Here is a 25,435-nt window from a genome sequence, read left to right as displayed (position 1 = left end):
GGCTCTATTGATGCAAATAAGAGCAAAACATAGAATATTAAAAAGATATTTAAGAGCAGCGGCTTTCTTTAAAACGTTGAACCGAGACTTTTCAGACTTCCCAGGAAACTCAAATAGCTAAGAGATATTTTCCCACTGTTTTAGCCTAGCGGCTGAACACCACCGTACAGACAGAGAAGATGGAGATGCTTAAACTCATTTAGCTCTGAAGTGCTTTACAGGTAAAAATGTGCATTTGTGCTCTCAGCCGGATTGATAACAAGTGAGTGTTTTACCTTGAAAAAAACCACAAGCCACTTGAACCCATCAATAAAAAGACAACATTGCCATAAAGTCAGAGTCCTTACACAAACCATAAAGAGAAGATGCTCATATTTAACATGATCAGTCCTGAAAGGCGTCTTTTATATTTTACTGTAATTGAGTAACTGCAGCCCTTTTTTTAATGCCTCTCTTGTTTCTTTTCTCGCTGTTCTTCTGCTTCTGTGGCGTCAATTGAGACCAGAAGATCAAGTTCATTCAAAAGCAGCGGCGCGAACAATATTGTTAACACGCTTTACATTGAAGCTTGTAACTGATCTATGTATGTATGAAAGAAAAAAAATTACAACAGAATGATGTTAGACATCATTCTGTTGTCTAACATGCCTCTCTCCAGCAGGGCATACATGCACATTTACATGTAATTCCGTCTGGAATGAAAATATCGAATGCACTTCCATTTTCTAATAAGTTCAGATGTAGCAGAAGGACAACGTAGCAGCTTTTTATTCTACATGTTACAACAATATCTGTCTTGTGTTTTTATCCTTTGCATGCTTTTCTCTTGATGCCCACGGGACAGTAATGTCCTCTGACAAGCTGCTAAGGTCAGCCCTGGGGCTGCATGATCGCTTCACTCCAGGGGACTGCTGTGGACACCGACAGATTCCTCTACCTATGTCTGCAAAGATTCTCTAAAACCTTGTGGATTTTTGTGTCTTTGAGCGTGAAGGTGTGTGTGTGTGTGTGTGTAGCGGGTGGGTGAGTGTCGGGTAGAGGGGCTGGTTTGTTAGCAGGCACGAGGGTCCTTCTCCTCCTCCTCCTTGAAATCAGGCTCCCTACTGAGTGAGAAAGGAGGACATGTGAACAGAGGTTACCTGGGAAACGGTGGAGGAAAAGAATAACGGGTTCTGGTCACAGAGGTGTATGCACATCTGGTAGATCGCCTGCTGCAGCGCTCCAGCTCTCTCTCTCTCTCTCTCTATTTCACAATCTCTGCTGCAAATATGGCTGGAAGTAATTTTCCAGTGAACAACATCCACTAATGTAGAGACGCATAGTTTCATAATTGAACAATTCGGACAGGATAATTGAAAAATCTTAACTAAAGTCAGCTACAGTCACAACTCGACGAAATGACACAGTGACCTTGTTGAAGGGGTCAATTTGACCTTGTCTATTTTTACGTCTGTTTCAGTTTTCAGTGAACTTTCTGTCAAAGGTTAAGTGCAATATAAGTCATTATTTATTTATTTTTGTCTTTTTGTAAGTGAGACACAGTTGCTTAATTAAGCGGATGTGTTGCTATGGTTCATCCCAGCCGTTTCTGTGTTCAGGGGATTTCATCTTCTTCATCATCAGTATTCACAGCTCTAATGCAGCTCTCTTCTTCTAACGTCTCCAGGCTTTTTGATGGCTGATTGCAGCACCTTTACACAAGTATTTAAATACCTACTTTCTTAGTATTGTGTGTGCGCGCTTTTGCTTTTAAAAGGATGTTGACTGAAGCCGTTCCGGGAGAGCAGTGGAAAACCTCTTTGCTCTTCAGTAGCTCCACGTTTTCACAGAACAAAAGAGCTTTCTGATCCCAGCGCTAGCGCTCTTTGATAATGTCTGAAAATGATAGAAAATTACTCTTTACATTCGGCATCTCCGTTCAGCCTCTGTGTTTATTCCACTGGCATGTTTTCTGTTGCTTTTTTTTTATTTATAAAATTGCTTAAGATAATGTAAACATGTTTTAATATTAGATTCTCATAAAACCAGTTTGCAGTTCCAGCTGATTGTTGGCTTGATCTCCATAATCCACGATAAACATTAGATATTATAAGAAAAGAAGAAATCATCAAAAAGTACAAGTTAAGCCTTTTTGAGTTGCAAGTGTTACAGAGTATTTGCTGACATAATCAGCAATTAACCTACTGATAATCACAATAATATGTTCCATAACTGAGTTTGGAAAAAAGAAACAACAAAGCAATCAAATTGAAACTGACACCACTTCAAGAAAGATTCTGAGGATAGGAACATGCAGGGAAAGATCCCGTCTGTCGCATTTGAGGACTTACAGAGTTGCATCTCTGCTACTCATGAACCAATTAAAAACATTCATGCACAAAACTGCTAATGGATGCAGCGCTAACCTGAAAGCTTTTAAAGAAGACGCATCCTTGTTAGGGCTGCAGGGTGAAATTGCTGTTTTTAAATGAAGTTTTTGAAAGTCGGGATCTGCCATCTGCTTGCAATTAGCTTATTCTCTGCATGTATGTATGAGTTCACGCTGGTTACTCCAGCTCGTTCCCACCAATGAAAAACATGCACGGTAGGTTTATTAGCCTCTAAACTCAGGTATGAGAGTGTTTTGCACTGTTGTTTGTCCCGTGAGACTCTGTGTTGCCCCGTGATGAGCTGCTGATTTGTTATGGGAGAACCCTGCTTTTGGTTCTTTACATGCAAGTTTGTCCTAAAACAAGTCTGCAGGTGGCAAACAGAGTGCCTGAAATTATTATGCAGTCAGAGAAAAATGTAGCTAAATATTTTGACCCAACCAATTAACCGATGACGGCGAACAAATTAAGACTCTTTATGGTTTTTGAAGATGAATGAGGAGGTTTTTAAAATCATAAATCACATGAAAGATGGTTCAGAAAGGACATGGCTACAGGGGTAGCATTACTCCAAACTGTCCTTGCTGTTTATCCGTTCAGCCTTTTGCTCTTTCAGTCCTGCGTTGTGGCACATGGTCTCTGATTTGCAGCTTTCCTTCTGTGATTACATCAGCCCAAGTCTGGCTTTTGTGTATACTGTCTGAACTGAGCCAAATGTGTGTGTGTGTGTGTGTGTGTGTGCGTGGGGGTGTGCGCGTGTGTGTGAATGTGTGTGAATGTGTGTGTGTGTTTGCGTGACCCTCTGAGTATAAAACAAATTAGATGTGAAAGAGAGATCATTTCTACATTATTGGATTTGACTGCTTTGTATTCTTTTCTGTCACGCTCATCTCTAGAGGTGTTGGGCTGAATATTGACATTTATGCAGTGAACAATCTGTAGATTCATCAGTTTGTGCTTGTGTGTGTGTTGGGGGGCTAGCTAATTAGATCACATTATGAACCTGAAGGTGTTTTGTGCTTTTTCAAATATCCTTTCTACAACATGTGGCCTGTTTGTTCATTTTTGAGCAAAACTGTAACAGCAGGTCTAGTCAGAGGCTCGCAGCAATTCCTTCTGGGACCTTAAGTGAGTCTTAAAAACATTAATTGAGTACACGAGTAAGAATTTTCTCAGCGCACACCCCCACCAGTGTTTGGTTTCATGCTGATCCACATCCCGTCTGCAGCCAAAAACAAACCCTGGGATGAAACTGGCTGGATTTTTGACCATTCTGTTTGGTGTAATTGGTAGAGCTAATTCAAATTGACTGCTTTCCCACCGCAGACCCAGGTTTTAATCACAGCTTTTGCATTTCAAGTGGCATTAAAGTCAGGGCCTCTTCAGAAGCTTAATGTTAGCCTTCTTTATTGATTCAGAAACTTGTTTTGCATGTGTAAGGCATTGTTTTGCCAGTAGAAAAGCAATTCTTGTGCAAGTTTTAACCATCTGATCGATACGATATCAGCTATCAACAGCTATAAAACTGCACTATGTGGCTGTAAAATACATAATGCTGCCTCCTTAAGGGATGTGAATCCTTTTAGAAGGCACTATCAATACAAACAGAAACCCCTAAAACTTAGAGGATGTAGTGAGTTTTCAGGTCCAGAGAGGGAACACCTGAGATAACGCTGGACCTCGACCCGAGCCTGAAAGCAGAACTGAGGTAAAGCCTGTTGCTCAAATTGTGAACCTCTTAAAATTCACTCAGTGCTTATTTTCCTTCCACAGATTCAGTTTGTTAGGAAATGTTTGTGCAACAGCAAAAACAAGAAGAAGAAGATGAAGACATGACCAGATTTTTAAAAATATTTTATTTCAAGGATATCCAAAGCACTGGCACATCTTCACAACAATGACTATCAAGTATTCAAGAAATTTGTGCATAAAAACCTTTATGAAGAACAACCTTGGTTAATTTTCTCTGAATTGTTGGCTCCGCTTGATCGTGTTTGACCAATCAGCTTCTTTGCACTGGTGAAAAAAAAAGACTTTTTCCAAAACCTAAAAGGCAGAACAACCCATCAGGAGATGTTCTACTCTCACATTATGCACTAAAGTGCTTTTTCAATAAAAGTCTCTGCCTTCTTTATATAACGTCCTAAATGAACTTAACATATTTACATATTTAACATATTTATGATTGTTGGATGTGACTACAAGAAAAGACAAAACACACAAACAACACACAGAAATTTAGTTTGAAAATCATTGGGCTTCAAATGCAAAACTACTGAGCTTGAAACTCATTTTAACTGCGATTACACCACTAAGTTATACATTAGTATATTAATGGCAGTAAAATTGTCCTTTTCACAGTGTCCCAGTTACATCTCCACAATAATAATTTCTAAAAGCTCAAGTGAAAATATGATTGTAAAGGCAGTTTAGATCTAAATACCTAATCTAGTGTTCAGCGTGGAACGAGTCTAAGCTAAAGCCCACAATAACCCAGGAAGCAATGTGCTCACAGAAGTTGTGGATTTTAAAAAACATCTTTTCGAAAACAAATCTATATAAGAGACACAAATAAAGCTGAGTGCACGCACGCACGCGCGCGCGCACACACACACACAGTAAAAGCACAAAGAGGTCAGAGGTTTCGTGTTTGATGCTGGCTGAGTGTTTTTCCGAGCTGCCAACCGGTTACATTCACTGTAGGAAACAGCAACAAGCCTGGTTTAAAAATACACACATAATATACAGTATTAGACTTCACAAGATATACAAATGCTAATCCATCAAAATCACCATGTCAGCCTTATATTAATTAGTTGTTTTTTTGTGAGTAGTTTGAGCTATTCTTTTACAGGAAAGCAAAGTTTATACAATATGCAATTAGTGCTTTTTTTTAAATTTTTATTATTTGGTACACAAGTTTGAATTTATTGTGAATTTTGACTACCTTGAGACCTCAGCTCCCTCTTTATCTCAACCAACCCTCGTTCACCCAGCGGTGCGCTCTCTCACCACTCTTCTTCTCTTTTTACACAAAATGATTTCGTCTCAGCAGAGGTCACGCTCTTACGTCATTGAATTTTGGAGTTGATATAGACAGTGTGGACAGATTACTGACCCATCTGCCAATGAAAAAGTCCTGCAGGACAGGAAGTAGAGTCAGAAGACAACTTGAAGTAGGCGGAACATAAAAAAAAAATGTGAACCTTTTGTTCCATTGGATGTTTTCAATTAGCTTTAGCTAGTCTGAAAAGTCATGTAGCCTATATTCCCCAGTCAGGCATGAATTGTTGTGTGGTCTGTCAGTAGTCATCCAACAATTTGGTTAGTGTTTTGCAGGAAAGCAAATTTTAGTTACCATCAACACAGCCTGGTAAAAACCAGTTTACTTCATACAGAGGATCTGGGCTCTTGGTTTTTGATAAACTTCCTGGAGCCGTGGATTGTGTTGTTTTAAATTTTACCCAGCTGTTTGCCAGTGACGTATGTAATGCAGACATTTGACGCTGTGAAGCTTACCAGAAATTGTCTGTGATTTAAGCAACCATCCTGCACTTTGAAAAGAGAAGTGCCAAGCCGAACGGGGCGGCTGATAATATTCCTTCAATACTTGTAAGCGTGATCAAAACTGCCTGGACGGTTTCGTTCACTTCCTCCGCTGTCATTCCTAAAACTACAGGCAGACTACGATTCTAAAACAGCGCAGAGAAATGACGTCGTTCTTCACAGCTTCTTCTGTTCACTCATTGGCCATTAGAAAAATCTACCAGAGGGAATCCAAGTGAATGGTAGAAAGCACAGACTGTTCTGTATGTGAGAATTTTACTTGGCGCAGGCAGGAAATGGCCAACATACCATCAACAAGCCACTGGTGTCGCAGCAGTTTCCACTCAATGACAGGTATGAATATTATATGTCCTTACCAGTTTCCTCTCTGCAGAAGGTGAGAATTTGGCTCAACTAGTTGAAACTTTGACAAAGTAGGGTGTTCTAAAATGACACGTGTGCACTTTGCATAAAGGTCCGGCTTTGTGGCAAGAAGCCAATCAGCTGAAAAAGACTGATGCAGATGAAGGGAAAACCATAAATCACAATAAGTTGCAATTCGTGGAGCTAATGAAGTTGCATGCTGTATAATCACTTCTTGATAGAAAAAGAAAGGTTCAGTTCTTAACAGTTCTCAATGAGAGCCTTGCCACCCCTGTTGCCACCCCAGCTGGCGACTATGAATTCAATAAATAGTTACGGGAAATCGGACATTAAGCGCACAAATCTTTTTTTTCCGACAACATTGAATGCAACACAATGTAACCTGACACCTACTGCTGAGTAGCGGGAAGTGCGAGAGAAGGACAGAGCGCGAGGCAGCAGCATTGATATGGATGGATATAAATTACTGGACTGGACATTACGTGACTTATCGTGCGCCACACCTGCGCCATTGCTGTCAAATGAGTCAACATTATGGGTGGTCAGGAAATTACCTCAGTCAAGCAAAGAATCTGAAAATGGACACAATATTTAGCGGTTAATTCAACCCTATGAACAAGGGCTTCAGATTTAACAGGTGAGGAAAAAGTTTTAACTTAAAGAAAACATCTAACAAGTGAGCAGTGGGTCAGGTATTCTAGCCTAACTGTTGCTAGCCTTCTGTTGACTTTGATAACCTTAACATGTGCTGCGCAGTTCGGTGTGTTTTGGTTCCGTTAGCACTAAAACAGGTCAACCCGCCCACCAAGTCATCAGTAGAGCAGGTGTTTAAATCAGCTAATCAACCACAGCTGTGCTCAGGCGAAAACTTATTAATAATGACAATATAGACATCAAGCCTGACAGCATAAAGTAACAGACTGAATGTTCTGTTTTAGTGTTTTTGCTACTTTTTTGTGTGGAACATGTTTGTTTTTTGGTGTGCATATGCTGCCACCCCTGAAAAAATCCCTGCCCCCCTCTTGTCACCCCATAAATATTTTTCTAGATCCGCCCCTGCTCTTGATGAAAGAATGTTAAGATTGATCACAGCTGTATAGTAAATGATAAGAAATTAGTTTGAGCATTAAATAAAAAAAAGAAACCCATTAAGTACAAATGAAACCATTGGTGTTAGTTACACGAAATAAGTTGCACGGATTCTACTTTCTGAACGTAAAAGGCATTTGGCTCTAGTAAGCGTAGACATGGTTACAAGCTAAAAGAGTCCTTGACACAAAGCACATGCACAAAAAAGATTGTGTGAATGTTTCTGCCTTCCTTTAGGAGCTGAGATGATTATCGAGAGCTGATGAAAAGGCACTTAAGTCAGCGGGAGGCTTAATGAAGAGTTGGGCTCGGTAAACAAAAATCTTCAACAGTTTGTCACACAATGAGAAGCAGAAGTGCGGCAATTTGTTTCAAATGAGCTCGCAGTTTGGAGGAAATCAACTTTTCTTTAGGTTTGATATCTGAAAAAGCAAGTCCAGCCTCTCTTTGTTTCTCTTCTGCAGATCCAGACTGGGACCCAGAGTCCACTCACTACTGTTCCTGCGGAGCCACGGAGGCAGAGGAGGAGGCAGTGGTCAGGGCCGTGGTGGTGGGAGGTTCAGGAGCCTCAGAAGTGATCAAGGAGTTTCCGGCCGTAGCAGTGGCTTTTCCTGCGAACTTGGAGGAAAGCTGGTACTTAGGGGTGGAGCGGTTCAGGTCGACAGCGGCGTGGGGGCCAAAACAGTCGGTGGGGTGGGGTGAGATCTTGAGCAAGGCAAGGAGAAAAGGTTAGAGAGAAATGTGTAAAAAATTATTGCTGAGAGAAAATACATTGTAGTTTCATTGGGTAAAAATACTGAGGAGACGGCGCCTTGAAAAAGTCTTGAACTTTTTCATCTCCTCTCATATTGAAATCACAAGCTTTATTTTTAGCTTTGTGGGGTTTTCTCCACTACTTTCTCTCTGACTTGTCTGCCATGTTTCTTAGTCTCCGTAATGATTTTTCTTCTACCTGGCACACTTTTCAGATTTTTAGTAAACACTGCAAGAAAACCATGAGTCAGTTTCCTCCAGCATCATAGTTACGCAGTGCTTTGTGTTGGTCTAGCTCAGTGGTCCCCAAACTACGGCCCGCAGGCCGGATCCGGCCCTCCTCCACATTTGGTCCGACCCCCTGAACAATACCAGAGAGCATTTAGATTTTTTTTCATATACCATATTTTCCGGACTATAAGCCGCTACTTTTTTCCTAAGCTTTGAACCATGCGGCTTATAGCCCAGTGCGACTTATAAGTGAATTTTTCTTCAACCACCAGGGGGCTCTTTGATATCTGAAACAGATAACACTATTTCATAAATAGTGTTATTTCCTGGATTTTTTTCTGTGAAGAACCCAGAGAGGGTTATTTGATTGCGCTTTCTGGAAAACAATAAATTTTTGCATTTAGGCACTCCTGCAATCGTCACACTTTTTCTGTTACAAACTGACTCTGCCCCCCCACCAGAGAAGGGAAAAGTTATGTGGCCCTCACAGGAAAAAGTTTGGGGGGACAAACTGTATTGAATTTAATTCAATACAGTTTGTAGTTGTGCGAAGTGAGGGAAAAGTGGGAAAGTTTGAGAAGCTAAAACACTTTCACACAAATCTAACCATCAGCAACTAAATGTCTGAATTTGTGACTTATGTTTTCATAACATTGAACCAGCTGGTGTAGCATAAAGGGAGTCTCAGAGCCATCGTGGCAGATTTACAGCTCTTCTTATTGGACTTGATGAAGCTACCTGAGCCAAAGTGTTTTCTGTCAGTTCTTCATCCTTAAGGGCTAATAATGTAATTTTCCTGCATGACATTAGACGACATTTGCAATCTGTGCATAAAGAACCCATTTATTCTCCTGCTTCTCCTTTATATGCACCAAACATCATCATTTTCACATTACCTCCAGCACGACACGACCTACATAACGAGGCTACCTGGCTGCTCTGTGCGTCGTGATGGACCTCGTTACGAGGGGAGAGCAGGATGCAGTCCTGCGCCGTAGTTTTCTCCGTGCGCGGAGCGCTAGGGTCGCCGTCATCAACACCATTGGCGGCACACCTCATACCCTTAATGCAGAGCACCTGCAGGGTCAAAAGAGCAGCTTTAGAGGTTTTCTAGAAAGGTTGTACAAGCCGCATGAGGGATTTCCAGGAATTGGAACCATGAGTCTGTACGGGGGCAGTTTTTTTCTCTCACTTCCGTGGCATGGTGTCAGGGTTCTGGCTTTCTGGGATACTCACCAATACCAATTTACAGGCCTCTAGAGTCTAGAGGCTGGCTGGGTTTGACCCCTGGGCATTGACAGATGTGCTGAAATTCATAATCATTAAAAATGTACAAAAATGAAAACAAAAGCTTGAGATACACGTTCTACGTGTAATGGATCACAATAAAACGACCGTTTGAGAAATACTGCACTTTTGCCATATCTGTCTCCTTACCAAAATTTTACGTTATAAAACAACATAAAATGTGGGATCTGCAAAATGTAACTAATGGCATGTTGACGAAATTTAAGGTCCCGTCTCAATCCACATCCACCACACAACCTCAGAAGTGTCATAGATACTTTATAAATATTTACAAATATTTACATTTATAATTTACAAATAAAGTAAAGCAGGAAACAAGGCGAGTAATGGAAACGACATAAACAAGAAGAAAGACAAAGTTGGACTATTGCGCAACACGGCGTGGCAACTTCAAGAACTTCATCAACCCTGTGGTTTTGTTTTAGAGGCCGGAGGATTTTCAGCCGACCTTCCTGAAGCTTTGCTTGAAGTTATCCGACAAGAAGCCATAGAGCAGCGGGTTTGCACAGGAGTTGGCGTAGGACAGAACAACGGCGAAGAAGTAGATCCCAGCCGTGACGCTGGACTCAGGGATGATGACCACCAGGTTGACCATGTTGATGATGTAGAATGGCAGCCAGCAGAGTACAAACACCACCACGATGACCACCACCATGCGCGTCACCTTTCGCTCTGAACGGCGCCTGTTGACGAAGCCCACCCTGGCCCCGGACGACTTCACCTGCGTAATAACGTTTAATACGTCTTTAACACCAGAGGGGGACGCGTGACAGACAGGTGATGTAAACGTACCTTAATAACAATGAGCAGGTAGCAGAGGCAAATGATGAGCAGCGGCCCAAAGAAACCCACTGTGGCAGTGTAGATGATGAAAGCCGTCGACCACACGTCCTTCGGCTCCGGCCAGTTCATGTTGCAGGAGTTGAACATGTCCTGAGTGACATCAGAGGGAAGAAAAAGATATTTTTAAAACAGATTGGTATGAGCTTGGCAGTAAGTGGAAGATTGAAGAATCAGTTTATTATTGCTGAAGGTTTTTCATGTTTTAAAAAGAAGTTCATGTTGTCACTTTGTTTTTTGTCTTGTTTTTTAGCATTTTGAGATTAAATTTAGAACTAATATTTTGCTCTTTCTTTCCCTGCCAGCATGCCTAGGTGGGCCCCATGTGGGGAAAAGGAGGGCGGACCAGATGGGTTCCATATGGGTTTGTCCGCGGGTTCCCACGTGGCCCCACATGGGCCCTACATGGTGGTGGCCCCACATGGGTTTGTCCATTTAGGGTCCATGTAGGGCCCATGTAGGCTGAGGCCCTACATGGCCCATGTGGGGCCACCGTGGAACCCGCGGACAAACCCATATGGGACCCATCTGGTCTGCCCTCCTTTTTCCCACATGAGGCCCACCTAGGCATGCCACTTCTGTTTTGTACGTTATCACAGAAGTTCCCATTTCGTTGTGTTAAATCAGCTTCTTTGGCAGTTGATTCTCTTTGTCACACCTGAACAGGGTGTGGTAATTAGCACACCTGTTCCTCCTCTCCATTATCATCTTGTTTTTTCTTATAACTTTGGTTCTGTCTTGTAATACCTTAGTTTGTTTTGTTTGTTTTAGTTGCAGTTATTTGATTATTCTGCCTTTGCAGCTTTTGTTGTTAGATTTTGTTGGCGATCAGCATCTTACCACTAGTTCGGATGTTACATTTGAAACCATAAAGTTTGCGCATGGGGCTGCACAGTGGTGCAGCAAGAAGGTTCTGAGTTCGATTCCCGGCCCCTGTCTTTCTGCATGGAGTTTGCATGTTCTCCCTATGCATGCGTGGGTTTTCTCCGGGTACTCTGGCTTCCTCCCACAGTCCAAAAACATGACTGTTAGGTTAATTGGTCTGTCTAAATTGCCCCTAGGTGTGAGTGTGTGTGTGCATGGTTGTGTGTCCTGTGTGTCTCTGTGTTGCCCTGCGACAGACTGGCGACCTGTCCAGGGTGACCCCGCCTCTCGCCCAGATTGTTAGCTGGAGATAGGCACCAGCAACCCTCCCGACCCCATTAAGGGACAAGGGGGTCAAGAAAATGGATGGATGGATGGATGTTTGCGCATTAGTTAGAAAGATACAATAAAATATGGACTAGCCTGCTTCATCTTACAGTCACTAACTAGTTGTGCAATTCTCTTTATTCTCCTCATAATTAGCCAGTGTTTTATAGCATTACCGCAAATTAACTGTTAAAATATTATCCCAAGGGCACAATCTGTCAAACTCCTTTAGTATGTCCGTCATCTACTCACACAGGTAGAAGTTAAGTCTGATGGCACACAAGTGAAAATATCACATTATATTTAAAATGTTTCTCCCTTTATATGATCAGACATTGAGAAAGAGCTGCTACCTTCATTAATCATCCAAAACCATGCAGGAGGAACATTTGGAAAATTAACTCACTGAGTCATCAGTAGGTATTTTGTGACTATGGTGACAAAAGAAAGGCAAAAACCAGTGCAAGAAAAAAATTATTTCTTGAAACTTTGTGCTTACATTTCCCAGTGAAACGCAAGTGTTCTAATTACCACAGGTTTTATGTCAGTGCAAGCATTGCTGTGTCGTCACACATCCGTTGAAGTGACACATCAGTATTTATTGCAAAGACGCAATAAATACTGATGGATTTCCATTCCAATAAAACCATATGTGTAAAACAACCAACATCATCTTCACATGTGGAGCATCAACCATGTGCCCAAAATGTGTTTCATATGTCAGAAAAAGGAAAAACACACACGTGAAACACCAATGAAATACAAGTGGAAAACATGTGAAACACACATTAAAACACATGTAGGATACATGTGAAACAACAGTAATAACAAGAGAAATCCATTTATTAAAGATCATGTGATCACACATCTGATTCCACATATGATTGTGATGCAACTTAGATAAGAACTGGTTCAATAAATGGGATTTTTTTTAAAACAAATATTAAAACCCTAAACGCAGAAGTCAAGAAACTTTTATATGAACTATTTTATTCCTCTTTAACTGGTCAGCTGATCATTAAGTGCTGAGCATGAAATAAGATTTATTTCTCCATGAAAAGCTGAAGTCAAACAACTCAAGGCTGACTTTCTATAAACCTACATCAACATCTTGGACAACAGAGATGCAGGAGGACAGCAGACCAACAGCACAGGAGAAAATTATTGACTGTCTGCTAAAAATCTGGTAAAGTTTCTGCATCTTTATTAATTCAGAAGGACATTGACACAACTAACAACAAACGCAGGAGATCACATGTTTTCCTAACATGTTTATCACAAAGGATTTTTCTCATGTGGTTATGTGTGATTTTACCCATGTGTGTTTTTTCCCCATAAGAGAAGTTAGAAACACATTCAAACACACAGCCCTATATAGAAATATCAGATATAGCACAAAAACTAACTTAAAAAAACAACTAATATGAAAATAGCCCAAATGTGTCTGGTTCAAAAACGCAATACAAATAGGGACTGTGGTCTTATCACTCTTAGTTGTAGATTTTCAGGCCAAAAATCAGCATATACACACTTACTTATTTAATCCTGGCTGTGTTTGGGTCCACTTCAGCAACCTGCAGAGCAGGTCTACCTCAGACTAATCATCTCAACTTCAACGTCGGCCCCACCCACTAACTTTGATCTTGGCAGAAAAAAATTCCTGATGCGCCCTAGCGCCCCCTTTAGGTAGATAATGAAATGTTTTTGTAAACACAACCAAATCAATTAATTCTATATTTATTTAACGAGATACTTTATAAATGATTTATCTTTTATGTCAAACCTTTCAGTAGTTACTGACACAATAAAGTATCTTCAATCTATTTATTTTTGGGGTTCAATAAATGTTGTCTTCTAACTGAATGTGTTTGGTTGAAATTTAAGGATAACCGACTACAAACATAACGAACATATGGCCCAAAGACATACCTGCACATCAGAGAAGATGACCACCGGCAAGACCACGATGAAGGACACAGCCCAGACCGCTGCGCTCACCACCTTGGCCACGCGAGGGTGTCTCCATTTGGTGCTCCGGATCGGATGGACCACAGCCAGGTATCGATCCATGGACATGACAGTGAGGCAGAAGATGGACGTGAACTGGTTCATGGAGTCCGCAGTCATCACCACACGGCAGAGGAACGATCCGAAGGGCCAGTAGGAGAGAACGTTCTGAGTGGTGAGGAAGGGCAGTCCGATGATGTAGAGCTCATCGGCCACGGCCAGGTTCAGGATGTAGATGTTGGTGACGGTCTTCATCTTGGCGTAGCGCAACACCACGTAAATGGCCAGTGTGTTGCCGGTCAGACCCACCAAGAAGACAGTGAAGTAGATAATAGCGGTCACCGGGGTGCTGCTGCCCTGGAAGGGGGCACTCTGCGTGGACATGTTGGAGGAGACGTTCAGGAGACGAGGGTAGGGGAAGAAGAAGGGTGAGCCAGCGGCTCCGGAGGAGTTGGGCTCCGCAGGGAGTGGATACCAGTACGGGTCCGGAGGGTCCATTGTGTACAATCCACATGCAGATGTGATTCCCCGAAAATAAAACGGTGCTGTTCTTATTTTAGAGAAAAAGTAGTAAAACAGCTGCGATAGTGAAGTGCTACTTTCTGCTTTTCTTATGTAAAGTCGATTAAAAAAGAGAGAGGTTTTCACTCAAATATAACTAAGGTTAAACAAGAGACAATTAGATCTGACATGAGAGGTTGGTGTAGTTGCAAAAGCTTCACGTCAGCCCTCATTAACGATATATATATATATATATATATATGTATATATATTTTAAAAAAAACAAAAAAACATCTGATTTCCAAATATCAAGGCGGGCTGAACAGTGCGCGGCGCACCAAAGCCAAATGGCACCGAGCGGTGTCACCGCTTTTACGCACAGCGCATTTGCTTGGATTTACATTTATTCTGCAATAGGAGTTTCACAGGGTAAATTATAAACCCTTGTTAAAGCTACTCCGTTTTTTTTAGATAATGGCGGAATGTGGTATTTAAGGAATTTAGAGATATTCAACGCACATCGAGTAAAAATTTACAAAGTCAGGATTCGTCTTACTTTGAACAGAGGTAAAAAAAAAAAGTCCAAGACAAAGCCTCTTTATCGTCGACACATTCTTAGGATTTTCCCACTGCTTGACCTGAACGGGTCGAAAATGACGGCATGGTTCGCTGTCCGTGGTGCTGAGCTGCAGCTCCGCCGCTTCTCTTTTAACTTTGAGCTCAAAGCTTTTCTACTTCTCCTTCGCAGGATTTGATGAGAGAGAGAGAGAAAGCGAAAAAGGGGCATTCAGAGAGACTCTGAAGTTCAATTTTCGTTCTCTCTCTACTTTAATAAGAAGGACTATGCCATCTCGTATCAACTGTTGGGATTTTATTTATCGCAACACAAAGCGCTCCTGGCTCTTTTTCCATTTTGTCAGATTACAAACTTTTATTTAGCGACACAAGGTAGCTCATCATTTTTAAAACAAAGAAAAAAACATAATTTAAAAATATTTTTAGATTAAAAACAGAAAATGTAGTGTTTAATTTGTATTTATTCCCACGCGAGTCAATGTTTTGTTGTACCATCTTTCGTTGGTATAGCATTCCGAAGTATTTAAGCTAAATGTCTCTACTAGCTTTGCACATCTAACGACAGCTCAGATCTTAGATGTCGTTATTTTCCCCCCAAAAAATATCTCAAACTTACAGATTAAATACTGGAAGTCCTGATTACTGGAGGAGAAACAGGTGGCTGATTGGAACCGGTTGCAGGTGTGAAGGAAAAGCAGAGGTTAACAGGTTAACATGAATGAAGCTGAGGAAGAAGTAAACAATGACCAGAGGGAAAAAACGCTCAACACCGATAATACACTCAAACAATTATAGAGAACACAAAGCAAGAACGAGTAAGGAGATGATTTATGAAGGAATGGACTGATAAGGCAGCATCCAGCTTAATTAAATAAACAAGCTAATAATCAAAATATGAACATAGATAATACTTTGACCCACAATTGTCAAAGTATTATTTCTCCAAAATGGCCTCTGAAAAGAAAGCATATCTTCAAAATGACTTGACAGCTGGAGTTTAAGCTGTCAGGGGTAATGGTGCATTTGCAAATTTTATCTAATATCACCTAACGCAACATGAAAGTGAACATGATCGGGTGTAATTTGAATGCTGGGAAGAGATTTTTTTTTTTCTCGGCTTGCATTTCATTATCTCAAACTCACAGCTGTGAGAAGAAACGAAGCGCTGCAAGTGGGCAACAGCCTTCATCCTGTTTCCGTCCATCAGAGGAACTTTTTACCAAACAAACAAATAACTACGTAGAGAAATAATTTAACGTGGCATTTCATGGGGTGTGCTCAAACCTAAAACTAACGAGAAACGACCACAGGAAGAGTTTTATATTTGCATAAAGGACGTGGAAAATTTAGCAACACAATCACTTGATCAGACAGTTTTGTTCTACAGCCGGCTTTGTTAAACAGACAGAGGTCTCAGGAATCAAAATGTTCACCCTTTGCATAATAAGGGAAGCAACTTAATTCAAGTTTGACTTCAACCGAAAGCAGGAAATGTGGTTCGTAATGCACAGTTTTAACATCAACGCAAGCCCTCAAAGCTACAAAGTAGCAGATATTTTAGCTGAGTTTTACTGATGGTCCTCACATGAGCTCTTACCTTTCAGTTCAGATAAATTTCTGTCATGAGTTGCAGTAATAAATGCCCACCCACACAATGTCCTCATCTCTTCTCTGTAATTTTAACAGCGGTTAAGAGATGCCAGTCAAGAAGCAATTTTTCACTCAATTTCAGACAGGTTTCCTCATTTGGATCAGGCCTTAAAATGAGTCACTTTTTGTTTCGATTGTCTGTTCACCTGTCTAAGAGACTTTAAGGACGGTTGATCGCTCCACTGAGGCAGCAGACCTTTGGCAGGGAAAATAAAAAGGATGAAGGCTGAGGCGCTGCTGTACGTTTAGTTTCATCGACAGAAAGATCATTGAATTTGGATTAAGGCTCGTTAACGGCAACTTTAGAGGAGAAAAAAACTTGCAATGTTTTTAAATTATATTTTCAGATATTTCTCAAAGACTTGAATGTTTAATCATGCATTGAACTAGTTGGAATAATTAGAAACCTTTTTTTAAAAAAATGAAAGGGTGCCATAATTGATCCTACAGTTCATGGCTCACCTTTGAGCACTTCTTGAATAATTTCCTGACCACAAAAAATGACACAGAAACAACAAATCGGATATTTCTCCTGTTTATTAAGCTGCTGTTTGAGAGATCCTGGTTCAATCAAACTGTTTTCTCAGAAACAAGATGGTTCTCAGTTGTCATGGAAGTATAGATTGCACTTTTGTGAGCATTTGTGCTCTGAAGAGTGTTCATGCGAAGAAAAGGCAGACGGCAAATAGAAGACATTGCTCCTTGCATCTCTCTTTTTTTCTTACCATAAATCCCTTTTACAAGCATGTTGAGTTACACAGAAATATGTAAAAGACAATAAAGTACATATGACCTTCAAGAGAGGCAACAGAGAGAGACTACATGACATTTCTGGCATTGTCGCATGGGAAGAACAGAAATGCAATCATGTAAATAGAGAGAGAGGCAGTCGGGATCGTTTCCTCTCGCTGCAGATTATTGCTTCTGTGTTTACTCTCTGTTGAGTCGGTTTATCAAAGAGGCTTCGCTCAGTCGTCCGTCACACACATCCGCAGCATCTATTCCAACTCTGCAGCCCTCTGTCCTTTCAAAGCTTCGTCAGTCGTCGCGCTTTATCTTTTTTGCAAGTCGTTTGCTTTTTTTACTTTTGTGGATTCGTCTCCAATTTCACAGTTGGCAGTCTGTGTTCATGCAGCGCAATCACGCGTCGCACAAAACCAGCAATCGCCCAAAACAAAACAAATCCGTCCCGTCTGTGGGGAGAGGAACACAAAAGGACTAAGACGGCATCGATTTGTCGATCGATCGCGTCGTGAATACTTCCACATTTCCAGAACGCTCACACACCGAACAGAGCTGCTATGAATGTCAGGGTGTTATTTGTAGATTTTAGCTCGGCATTAACTGCAGTCATCCAGTAATAAAGGAGTTACAGACTTCAGGTCAGCTTGACCGCAGCACATGGACTGGCAGACCTCCTTAACTCTCGCTGTGAACACAGGTAGCCCTCAGGGATGTTATAATCACCATTTTCGCTAGCTCCATTCCTGTAATAGCCAGAGAAAGAAGAAATAATCCACATAGAGCCTGTCTGACAACATGAAGTAGGCTAAAATACCTCAATAATCAAGAATAACACTTTTTTTTTTCAGTCTGGAAGGCATTACAAAGTCATTTCTAAAGTTTTAAAACTCCCGTAATGCTCAGAGCAAGCCAAATAGAAAAACATGCAACATTCCTGTGCTAATTTGTTTCAAGGAGCCTTTGTGCGTTGTGCACTCGGCTTCACACTGCCCAGATAGATTATCAACCTTCCTATGAAAAAACCTGGCATATTATATTTAGGGATGCAACGATTGCACTTTTCTGGCCGATTGCCAATTACCAATCTTTCAAAAAGCCTAACTTACCGACAGTGGCGGAGCTAGACTTTTATAGTTGGGGGGGCCAAGGGGGGGCCAGGACTACCTCTGGGGGCGCAAAATTTAAAATGTGTGTGTGTACATCTATTTTTATATATATATATATATATATATATATATATATATATATATATATATATATATATATATGGTTATTTTAAAAAAATTATAAACTGAATATTTGGTTATTTTTTAAGCCCTTCTGTCATTTGACATGTTATAATTAACACCTTTGACTGGCGCACATGGAGACATGATAGACTTTACGCAGAGTTCATCGCAGAGGAAACTAAAATCAATCAAATAAAAGATCTTTTCTGAATATCATCTCATGGACACTGAACTAAATGCGTCTTTCTGACCGGGAGCTGACAGCGTGTTGAAGAGTTATGGACACCTTGGTTAGGAAGCTCTGTTTGGACAGGTAATTTGACAGGTAACAATAGTCCGGGTCGGACCAGAATTATTTGCCTGATGGTGGTTCGGGCTTTTAATGAGTTTACATTTAATGAGTTTGCAGCACACAGAGAAAACCTAAAGAGAATGTGATCTACTTATTGTAGTTTAAGTAGAGGAATAGCAGCTGACTGTTGAGAGAGGAAAGAAATTAAAGTGCAGATCCGTTAGGCAGAAACAAGCGCAGTGCGCTGGGCAATAAATGCACATAAATGCTCCACCGTTACGCTCCAATTAATCACACATGAGACGACAAACGCCAAATATACAATATATAGTTACACTGCTTACGTTAATGGTGTTTTAAAAACAAAACCAGTAAAAACTTAACTGAGTTAATATGTCAGATTCCCTCCTCACCTCGTCTTGATAAGAACAGAGAGCAGTTCGCTGGTTTCTGTCCAAACTGTGATCAGTTTGGACAGAGAACAGTTACGCACAGAGAACATCGTGGAGCTCATTATTAATCATACTAAGAACAATATCTGTCAGAGGATCATCTCTGATCTGGTCGCTTTAACGGACCTGAGGCTTTGGAGCTCCTAGTGCAGCTGATCCGCTTCTACTGGTTTTTCTCCTGCTGAGGGATCAGGAAACAATCAGAGTTCTGTCGTCTTCTAATCACGTCATTTCGTGAATTGTTACCTGATTTCAAAAACGTTCTCGCAGAGAAATACTAAATGTTTCGTTTAATGACTACAAATTGGAAATAAAATGATTTTTTTCTTTGACGGACAACGAAAGAACTCTAGCGCCACCTCTGCTCCAAACTACGAACATTGTCTGCCCCTCTTCGGTTTTTTCTCTTTTTTGCGGAGGATCAATAAATAACTTATTGGTGTTTTACCATCACCACCAGGTATGAAGTGCTTTAGCCTTTGAGTTGCAACCACAGCGCAGCACAACTGAAACACCCAGGAGAACAATTTCAGCTTGTTTTTATGAGTATAAAGGAGGCTGGTATCGCGCCTGATCTAAATCTATTTATTTACGTCACATGGACTTATATAAAGTTTTATACATTTTCTTTTCATATATTTATTATTGTTTTTCTTCTTTAGATATTAGGCTGACTTAGAATGATTCCAAATAATGTACAGGAATAACCTGGTGCTGTTACATGTCAATCATCTGGGGGGGCCACTAGGGGGGCCAATCAGATGACAGGGGGGGCACTGGCCCCCCTGGCCCCCCCTCTAGCTCCGCCACTGCTTACCGAGTCCGATTTTGGCCGATAAAATTTTTTTGTCTGAAATGTTGCTCAATATAACAAGGAAGTTGCTGAATTGGCAACAATAGGAAGATTATTGTTAACTATAAATGTGCAGATATGACTTGATCAGCAGGTTTGTCTGTCAAACTTCTCTCACAGGAGAAAAGAAAAGCACAGTGGTTGATTTTTAGACCTTTGCCGAGGTTGATAACATCGGTGGATAAGATCAGTTTCACATGTAAAAATAGACCGATCTCCCAAAATTAAATAAATCGGTGCATCCCTAGTTATATTTAATCCATCCCTGAAATCTTATAAGTCCTGACTTTGCTACAGGACTTACTTATATCATTCATTTATATTGATTATTTCATTAAAAAGAAGTTTGTGTTTTATTTCACATGTAAATAAATAAAATGATGATAGGGAGTAACAAACTTTTACGTCTCCCCATTCCTTCTAAACCAGCATGTTTTGGACTTCTGGTGAATTTTGTTGTCTCTTTTTTTCCTGTCTTTTTAATTCAAGTGGAAGCAAACCAAACAAAACCAAACTATTTGTGGCTTCCGGAGTTTACATCTTACTTATCTACTTTTTAGCACCTCGGATAGTCGTTCATTAAAGCGTGTTTTTGTGTGGAGTGCCTTAAATTTCTCCACAGGGCGCACAAACAGATTTAAAATCCAATAAACGAAACCAAAAGCAGTCCTGTTGAAAGCTCTGCTTTTACAGAAATAATCACACTGACAGGTAGAGAGAATATAAAGTAAACAACCTTTTTTAAAACCAGATTTTTATTTTATTTTATTCTGGCATTCAATCCTCTTGGATAAACACCTGCAAACACTTTTAGTTAATCTGATTAAATGTAAATAAAGTTCAATTGTCCCTGTAGGATCACATTTCACAGAAAAATTACCCTTTCAAATTAAAACATGAATAAAACTCAGAAAAGATGAGCTGTTAGTGTTTGTCTCTAACGATTGAAAGAGGAGATAACGACATGAAAAAAAAGGCCAGTTTCTGCACAAATTAGTCATGCATGTGCAGAATCTAAACTCAATATGAGGGCAGATAGGGCCACACTGCAGTATGTAATTAAATTGTTAAATAAATACTTCAATATATGATCAACTAAAGTATAGTTGTTATTTCAGTGAGTAAAGTTTAATCTTTGAATTAAGATTTAACGTGAGACTCTGAGTACAAGCTTGCCTTTTCCATGTCAGTTTATGTTTCATTTTGTTTTGGAAGTCTCTTGCTCTAAAATGTAAACAATAGGGCTTGAAAAATTATGGCATTGATTTTTTATCTGTTTTTTCTTAAAGGGGCGGTACTATATGTTTTCCAGGCTCAAAGTGCAATTTTATATCACAATCAAATAATTATGTTCCCTGCTGTTGTTATAAAAATGCTGCATATGTCAAATATGACTTAAAAGAAATTTGATTTCGTAATTTCACGCCTTGAAATTCAGGCGTCTGTCTCTTTAAAAACGCCTGCTCTTTCCGAAACTCATCGCTCTTCTATAAACAATTTAACAACGTTTTACCAGCTGCACTGAGAAACAGCTTCTATAATAAGCTCAGCAGATGCGCAGCTCTACCAGGTGTTTGCTAATTGCTGCTGGCTAGTCTGAAGGAGCTGAGCGAGGGGAGGGCTGCTCTGTGAGGCAAAAACTTGGAATCTGCAGCTCCAAGAAGGAGCTGCATCTCCCATCTCGCGGTGGGTCATCCTAGGTTGTTTTAAGCAACTGAATGGTTGCCATGGGAGATTCAAAGATTTGTCAAACATCCATGAAAGAATCACGACCAACACTCCAGGTATGATTTTGAACAGAGAATAACATTATAACATGATGTAAAGCTCTCAGAAGTCTATTTTACATAATTCTGCCCCCTTTAAGAGATGTGGTAAACGCAGGACAGTCCAACAGAAAAACCCACAGAACCATCAAATTCACCAAATCTGGTCCACTTGACTAAATATTGTAAAACTTTTTTACTCACCAGATGTCTAAGCTACCAGAACCCAGTAAAGAACAAGATCGCTTTTCGTACTCTTACAGCTCAGCTCCGACGTCTAAGCGAGGAACCCACGGAGACATTAAGAGGTCATTGCAGTCAGACAGAGACCACCAGCCCACCTGAGGGCTGACCTCCACACAGCTGTGTGTTGGGATAATCCCACTTGGAAGTGTCAACAATGGGCTCGATGAAACCCGCTGAGGCGTGCGTACAGCCCCTGAAAATAAACACTGTAAATAATAATTTCATGTTTGAGCAGATTTTTCCTGACATGAAGTAAACATAAGTAGCAATCTGTGTTTTGAAGAGGCACGCGATACGTAAAACGAAGATAGACTCCTTCTGTTATGTTTTTAAATTATTCCATCAAGAACTCTTCAGTCTTTTGGGAATTCCTGTTTTTTGGGGGGTTTTTTTATCTGAAAGAAAGAAAAAAAAGTTTTGTTTTGTTTGGCTCCCCTGTCAAGATCGTTCAAAGTGCGACACTTGGACATGAAAGGTTAGCACACCGTGCGGGCGACAGGGACGGGCTTGAAGTCTGGTAATTGCCTTCCCATCTTTTGGAGCACGGAGGTTTATTCCGAACATGGCTGGTCTCGTCATATTAGCAGTTTCAAAGATTAGATATTTGGTCCCTCAGGACTTCATCAGAGGTTAGATTCACTTTTCACTTCATCTCCCCTTTAATTGCTGTTAATTTTTGGTTTCAAGGAGAAATTCTCTAGATTTTATGTTTTGCATTTTTTTTGCCATGTAAAAGCTTACAAACATATATTAGTTTATAAAACAAACTTGTCATGTTTTGAATCATATGCTAACCAAATTAGTTGGTTTTTTTTATTATTATTGATGGTTAATCAGGAGGAAACTATTTAGTTTGGAATAGCTGCCCGCCTCAAAGAAGCTTGTTACTGTTTCCAATAATCTACATGGGTTGAGAGGCAGACAGTCAACAAGCTGCCAGTGTATCACGACACTGTTCAGCAAAATACAGCAAAACTAAATCTTCATTGGCTGTACAGCAATTAAGTTCTTGTGATTGCTGAGCAACTTTCTGCACATCTCCACTGGCGTTTGTAACGACATCTGATGATAAGATACAAGTTTTTGAGGTAGGAAGGCTTCTTCGCTATCAGTCTGATCTTTAGCTCCGTCCCCAGATTATCTAAAGCCTGGACTATTTTTGGCTGTCACTTCCAGTAAGAAGAAACATGTCAATGCAATTAAAAAATCACTTTACAACTAAAGTCTTCCAGATTCGCAGCCCTCAATCCTTCAGCAGCCTGTAAAACACTGTACCACAGTTATAATCTATGCAATACATAGGAGGGAAAAGCTAAAAGTCACGCATTCATCACCGTGATGCCAACTTGTCTTTCCTGGCTGTCCTTTAGAACTGTCAGATGTTTAATTATGAATATATGGGCCTTCCTGGATCTCCTCCAGGGAACAATGGCAACAACTCGTCAAGCACAGTTGAAATTAAATGCCAAGCAGGTAACAGAAAACAAACCAGAGTGTTGTCTGAAGAATGTTTAATCAACTTGAGTGGATGAAAGCATGGACGCACAGAAGTGAACTATGTGAAGTCAATTATGTCAGCAAATTGGAGAAAATGAAGAACTCACAAGATGAATAAAGAAGATGACTGTATTTTCTGTGAACTTTTATGGGGCGCCATGCAATGCCCCGTGAAGCTTTTCTGTTTGTTTTTTAAGCATTAAATTTGCTGAAAGTATTGTGTATATATTTTTTATTTGTTACTGTAAATGTGATGCAAAAATATATAAAATCTTGCATCCAATGACCTTCATGTCTGTGGTTGATTGTTTTCATTTTCTTTTTCTAGAACGTTTTTGGGATTTCTCTATTTGTTTTGTTTTTTTAAACACTTTTTCCAACCGCTGTTTTTTTAACTTTCATGAAAATAATAAAAAGCATTATTATGATAAGTATAGTTTGTGTTGTGCCTTACAGAGAATATCTCATCATAATATTTTGGGTTTTCATTTGCAGTACTCACCCGTTTTTTGTCGGGTCAAGTTTGGTGCCCCTCTTTAAATGCAGTTGTGAGCAGAAAATCAATAAAAGGGCAGCAGATGACCTGTGGGTTATATTTTGCACATCCTTAATTTCAGAACTAAATGAGTAATAAAATATACTTACTGGTGTTCGAACGTATGCAGAAATGAGGATTAATGTCACATGTTGTTGTCATCATTGGGTTTTTCACAGGTTTCTTGAAACAGCCTAAAACACATGGCAAATTAAGTTGAATTAAAAAATCGTTCTGTCAATTATGTGTTCTTTACTTGTGTTTCAGTTTAGTTATAGAGAACAAGAAAGAAGGCTGCAACCTTGAAAAGAAAGAAAGCTTTTCAGCTTAGCGTTAAAAATAAGCCAGTGTGTGTTAGAAACATTGCCAACCAGAATCACTTGAAGGACCTCGTTTCATAATAAGTACGGCTCAAAAACTCTGAATGCATCGAATATTGAAAATGTTCAATTTTCTTTTGACAGTGTAATTATATCTTATAGATTCATTCACTACATGTAAGGTCTGATCTACAAAGATCTACTGGCTGTCATTGCAGATAGTGTCCATAGTGTCTATAATAATAATAATAATAGCAATAAACTTCATTTAATTAAGTATACATAGCACAACAGTCAAAAATCTATCAAAATCAATCTCTAAACAGCTCTAAACAGTTCCCACTCTAACTCGGTCGACCCGGTCTCACCTTCAATCTCTCTGTGACAAAGAAATAAGTGATATTACCTATTTTTATAGGTTAGCCTATAAAAAATTATTATAACATGAATATGCTTCATCAGCCCGAAATGCTTGCACTTTTGGACATTTCTTTTTGTTTTATTTTCAATATCCATTTTAAGGTTGATACATCAAGAGCAGTATTGTGGTGCTAAGCTGTTCAGTGATTTATAAACTAACAACAGTATTATAAAGTCTATTCTCTGAGCTACAGGGAGCCAGTGTAGGGACTTTAAAACTGGTGTTATGTGCTCTATCTTCCTGGTTTTAGTGAGAACGCGAGCAGCAGCATTCTGGATCAGCTGCAGCTGTTTGATTGATTTATTAGTCAGACCTTTGAAGACGCTGTTACAGTAATCAATGCGACTAAAGATAAACGCAGGAATGAGTTTCTCTAGATCACGCTGAGACATCAGTCCTCTAATCCTGGAAATGTTCTTCAGGTGATAGAAGGCCGACTTTGTGACTGTCTTTATGTGGCTCTGAAGGTTCAGGTCAGAGTCCACTACTACTCCCAGGTTTCGGGCCTGATCGTGAGGTTTTAGTTGTAATAACTGAAGCTGTGGATTGACTCTACATCACTCCTCTTTAGGTCCAAATATAATCATTGTAGTTTTGGAGACAAGTCTTCTGATCTGACAACCATAATGACCATT

The 25,435-nt window shown here is 40.1% G+C and overlaps 1 protein-coding gene across 1 annotated transcript; it reads right to left on the bottom strand.

Moving 5' to 3' along the window:
- Positions 1-4,206: 4,206 nt before the first annotated feature.
- Positions 4,207-15,218, bottom strand: LOC103465715 (somatostatin-like receptor F_48D10.1). The gene is made up of 5 exons (XM_008410805.3): positions 13,641-15,218; positions 10,473-10,613; positions 10,129-10,401; positions 9,303-9,449; positions 4,207-8,093 (listed from the first exon to the last, which is right to left on the bottom strand). Exons 1-5 carry the CDS (start codon positions 14,214-14,216, stop codon positions 7,881-7,883), a joined length of 1,350 nt encoding a protein of 449 aa, XP_008409027.1. The 5' UTR covers positions 14,217-15,218; the 3' UTR covers positions 4,207-7,880.
- Positions 15,219-25,435: the final 10,217 nt, after the last annotated feature.

Source organism: Poecilia reticulata, chromosome 1, assembly GCF_904066995.2.
Source record: "Poecilia reticulata chromosome 1, P_reticulata-male-v2, whole genome shotgun sequence".
In the NCBI taxonomy this organism is placed as follows: domain Eukaryota; kingdom Metazoa; phylum Chordata; class Actinopteri; order Cyprinodontiformes; family Poeciliidae; genus Poecilia; species Poecilia reticulata.
Note: the sequence above shows the minus strand (reverse complement) of the source record. Positions and strands in the feature narration are given on the sequence as shown.